This window comes from Sinocyclocheilus anshuiensis, unplaced genomic scaffold, assembly GCF_001515605.1.
Source record: "Sinocyclocheilus anshuiensis isolate Anshui unplaced genomic scaffold, SAMN03320099.WGS_v1.1 scaffold106, whole genome shotgun sequence".
Taxonomy (NCBI): Eukaryota; Metazoa; Chordata; class Actinopteri; order Cypriniformes; family Cyprinidae; genus Sinocyclocheilus; species Sinocyclocheilus anshuiensis.
In genome coordinates, this window is record NW_015542347.1 from 84,492 (window position 1) to 89,118 (window position 4,627).

The window sequence follows — 4,627 nt, forward strand, 5'->3', positions numbered from 1 at the left end:
CTATTATACAGTAAGACGGGAATGTGACGAAAATGTGTAAGTTTCCACTGACTAAAACTAGACGAAAATGCTCAGATATTTAGGCCTGGTTTCACAGACATGGCTTAGACTAAACCAGGATTAGGCCACAGTTAAATTAGGACATTTAATTTTTTATTAATGTGCCTTAGAAAAAAACATTACTGGTTTCCATCTTCAGACAAAACAAAGGCATTGATATATTTTAAGATCAATCCGTGCAAGTTTCTTTCAGTTGAAACAGCTCAGACTTGCATTTTAATCTGGGACTAGGCTTAAGCCTTGTCTGTGAAATCGGGGGTATAAATATTTAACCAAATTCTAAATAGAATAAAATAAAATATTAGATGAAATTAAATTAATTCAAATAAGCTGAATGAGTAGCCAGTTCAGGATGAGAAAGTACAAACCTAATAGCCTAATTATAATTATAAACAGAATTCTTCAAATAAAAGTAAGTTAGTTAACATAAATCAGCGCGATAATCTGCTCAATTGGAGTCAGGCTGCTCCAGGTTTAAAGGCACTTCTCAAAAAACTTTTTGTTGTGCGATTTATTGGCCCAGAAATAATTGCGATAAGTGATATTATTGTCATTTTAAGACCATTTTATGCCACTTAATATATAAGCATAATATAATAGCATAATAATGCAAGAAGGCCTACACACTTTCAAATGACAACAAACTGTTAATTCTTAAGAATATTTAGATCATGGAAATTAAGTATTAAAATATTAGATATAATTTTTTTGAATTGTATCTAATATTTTAATACTTAATTTCCATGATCTAAATATTCTTAAGAATTAACAGTTTGTTGTCATTTGAAAGTGTGTAGGCCTTCTTGCATTATTATGCTATTATATTATGCTTATATATTAAGTGGCATAAAATGGTCTTAAAATGACAATAATATCACTTATCGCAATTATTTCTGGGCCAATAAATCGCACAACAAAAAGTTTTTTGAGAAGTGCCTTTAAACCTGGAGCAGCCTGACTCCAATTGAGCAGATTATCGCGCTGATTTATGTTAACTAACTTACTTTTATTTGAAGAATTCTGTTTATAATTATAATTAGGCTATTAGGTTTGTACTTTCTCATCCTGAACTGGCTACTCATTCAGCTTATTTGAATTAATTTAATTTCATCTAATATTTTATTTTATTCTATTTAGAATTTGGTTAAATATTTATACCCCCGATTTCACAGACAAGGCTTAAGCCTAGTCCCAGATTAAAATGCAAGTCTGAGCTGTTTCAACTGAAAGAAATTTGCACTGATTAATCCTAAAACATGTCAGTGCCTTTGTTTTGTCTCCAGATGCACACCAGGGGCCATTTGATTGTTGACGATTTGGCATGATCTTGGATTGTTTGGTTCTTCGAAGCTCATCCCGGAGTTGCTGTCAAAGCAACAGGTCCGTAAACTTAAACCTGCTAGGGAGCAGGCTTATTTCATGTAAACAGGATTAGATTGCATCGTTTTAAGCAGAATTGATACTTAAAATCTGTTTATAAGCTGTTTCCTTATAAAAGTCCAAAAATGTGTCAAGTTTTTCATCAGGTGTCTTTTTTAATTATATGATGTCATTACGTTGCTGTCTTGCCGCCAGCCAATCGCTGCATTGCTGATCGTGGTTTCGAGTATCGATACATAGCCCCTTTTAAACCAACCCATGAATGCGCAATTATCTCAGATAACTCAATCCAGCCATACTAATCATCAACAACAGGTGCGTTTGAAGAACCGAATTAGCCAGATCCTGATTAGCGCGATGATATCATCCTGGATGTGACATTTCATCTCGGATGTAATAAGCGACGTATGAAGAACGGGCCCCAGTAATGTTTTTTCTAAGGCTCGTTTATAAAAATCACTTGTCCTAATTGAACTATGGCCAAATCTTGGCTTAGTTTAAGCCCTGTCTGTGAAACAAGGATATTATAGTTTTGAATTTTTTAATTAGTTTTTATTTTAAAAGTTAGTTAGTTTCATTAATGGTTTTGTTAGTTTTAGTTTAGTTTTCATTTTGTGAACACATTTCTATTTAGTTTTTATATATTTTAGTTTCAGTTTTAGTAATTATAGTTTAGCAGAGTTAATGGAACACTTCCAGTGTAGACCAAAGCAAGACATTTAATTTTAGCAAAGTTGAATGTTTGCACAGTTTAGTTAACTCTTGTAACCTCTTAATAATGAAAATAAAATAATTATTTACAATTGAACAAAAACCAAAAATATGCAACTTATATGTAAAGGTTTTCAGAGTTACTAGAAAGCTACAAGCAGCTGAGTTTTTATCAGGGTTGAAGCTAAATTCTGCAGGACAATGACCCCTCCAGTACTGGATTTGAGGAAACCTGTTCTTTGTAATTGTCATTGAAACTTTGTAAACTTAATTTTTGTCCATCTGTATTTTCAATGCATTCATTTGTTGGATCTTTTGAACAGACGAGCCACCGGTGCACACTACCGTATGCCCCGTCTCTCCCTCTATAAACGTACACAATAAAAAGAAACAATCTAAAATGCTTTGAAACCTCATACTACTCAAAACTAAATGCGATATGGTGATTTAAATTACGTTTGCACTTTACTTTGACGAGCCGCTCCTGCGCGCACGCGCTTCAGATGAGCAACGCAATCAATCCCAGTTCTAGAACCCCTTTTACACAGGACACGGCAAGGGGTGAAATCACCGCGCGGCTGCCTCTTTCTCTCATTTTGGATGCGTTTTGTACAGTCAAAGTGGTGCTCGTGTCATGGATTCGAGGCGGACGTTGCAATAGTAATCGTAAAGCGTGACAAAATGAAAAAAGTCACTAAAGTCAGCTTATCCAAAAATTTTAATTCTGTCTCTGTTAACTCACTCTCATGTTGTTTTCGCACGTCAAACACGCTTTTAAACGTCCGTGCGCTGTAAGGTGTGCATTATTATTATTTCCCATTTCATATTTTATAGTTATTTCCCATTTCAACTCTGTAAACTTAATTTTTGTCCATCTGTGTTTTCATTGCATTCATTTGTTGGATCTTTTGCACAGACGAGCCACCGGTGCACACTACTGTAAGTCCCGTCTCTCCCTCTATGAACGTACACAATAAAAAGAAACAATCTAAAATGCTTTGAAACCTCATACTACTCAAAACTAAATGCGATATGGTGATTTAAATTACGTTTGCACTTTACTTTGACGAGCCGCTCCTGCGCGCACGCGCTTCAGATGAGCAACGCAATCAATCCCAGTTCTAGAACCCCTTTTACACAGGACACGGCAAGGGGTGAAATCATCGCGCGGCTGCCTCTTTCTCTCATTTTGGATGCGTTTTGTACAGTCAAAGTGGTGCTCGTGTCATGGATTCGAGGCGGACGTTGCAATAGTAATCGTAAAGCGTGACAAAATGAAAAAAGTCACTAAAGTCAGCTTATCCAAAAATTTTAATTCTGTCTCTGTTAACTCACTCTCATGTTGTTTTCGCACGTCAAACACGCTTTTAAACGTCCGTGCGCTGTAAGGTGTGCATTATTATTATTTCCCATTTCATATTTTATAGTTATTTCCCCATTTCATTTCCCACGTCTTGTTTTTTAAATGCAAAAACGCATTCTCTGTGAATAGCCGCTTAGGATTCAGCTCACGTGCATGAAGCGGTATTTCCCTAAACAACCACAGGTCAGATTTTCTGGCACAGAATGAGAGCTTATTAAATCACGAACACGATTATTTATTTTTGCTAATTATTATTTTATTTTAGTTAGTTTTTCAGTTACTGTTGTTAGTTTCGTTTAGTTTTAGTTTTTAATTTATTTTGAAATTGTAATTTTATTCAGTTAACGAAAATGATTTTTGACCAATAGTTTTAGTCTTAGTTTCAGTTTTCTTTTACGAAAATAACCTTGCTGTGAAAAACCAGGACATAGTGGTTAAACACTTTCAGTTGGTGGACCTATAATACCACCCTGGACCCCCGTTGAAAAAAGCTGCTGTAATTTACAGCACAGTGTGTCCCTGTGCCACATTGGTACCTGGGTTGCTGTTGCTGTCGTCTTTAGGTGAGCGGGGAGGAGGCCGGAGGGGAACGCTCTCAGTCAGGGCCTTGGTAGCTGCAGAGTGCTGAGCCTTTTTGATGCTGCTGCCTTCTGACTCCCATATCTGGTTCCCCAAGCACAGCTGCACCGTGAAGATCTGCACACACAATCCAGCAGTACAGCTAGGCTGATTGCTTTCTAGACTATAATATAGTGAAAGTTTTCTACAATAAAATAACATCAACTCAAATCAATATTTTATGTCCATGTATGTATTTATTTGCCAAGTAGCCATGTAATAAGTGGAAAAATTTTAAGTCAGCAAAAAATTATCGCAAAATAAAAGCTTTCATGATGATACAAGATCCTGATCGCACTGTCAGGGTTTATTTTGCAATAATGACTGTACATTATCCCTTACTTACTAAGCTTTTGTAACAGATTTAGGCTTTTGGCAGCAATAGACCTACTTTTCCAAGAAGATCTAAAAGGGTCAACTGAGGGACTGTCTTGATAGGCATGATTTGAGTGCTTTCAAGACAAATATTTTTTTTTTTTTTTTTTTTTTATTTTT

At 35.6% G+C, this 4,627-nt stretch overlaps 1 protein-coding gene across 1 annotated transcript in view; it reads right to left on the reverse strand.

The window, feature by feature from the left end:
• Positions 1–4,627, reverse strand: part of LOC107691439 (double-stranded RNA-binding protein Staufen homolog 2-like) — a gene marked incomplete at its 3' end in the record, with an annotated part of 93,426 nt that overhangs the window by 84,174 nt on the left and 4,625 nt on the right. The window contains exon 4 of the mRNA XM_016490032.1: positions 4,051–4,210. Within this exon, the coding sequence (XP_016345518.1) occupies positions 4,051–4,210 (160 nt within the window). The remainder of the gene's footprint in view (positions 1–4,050; positions 4,211–4,627) is intronic.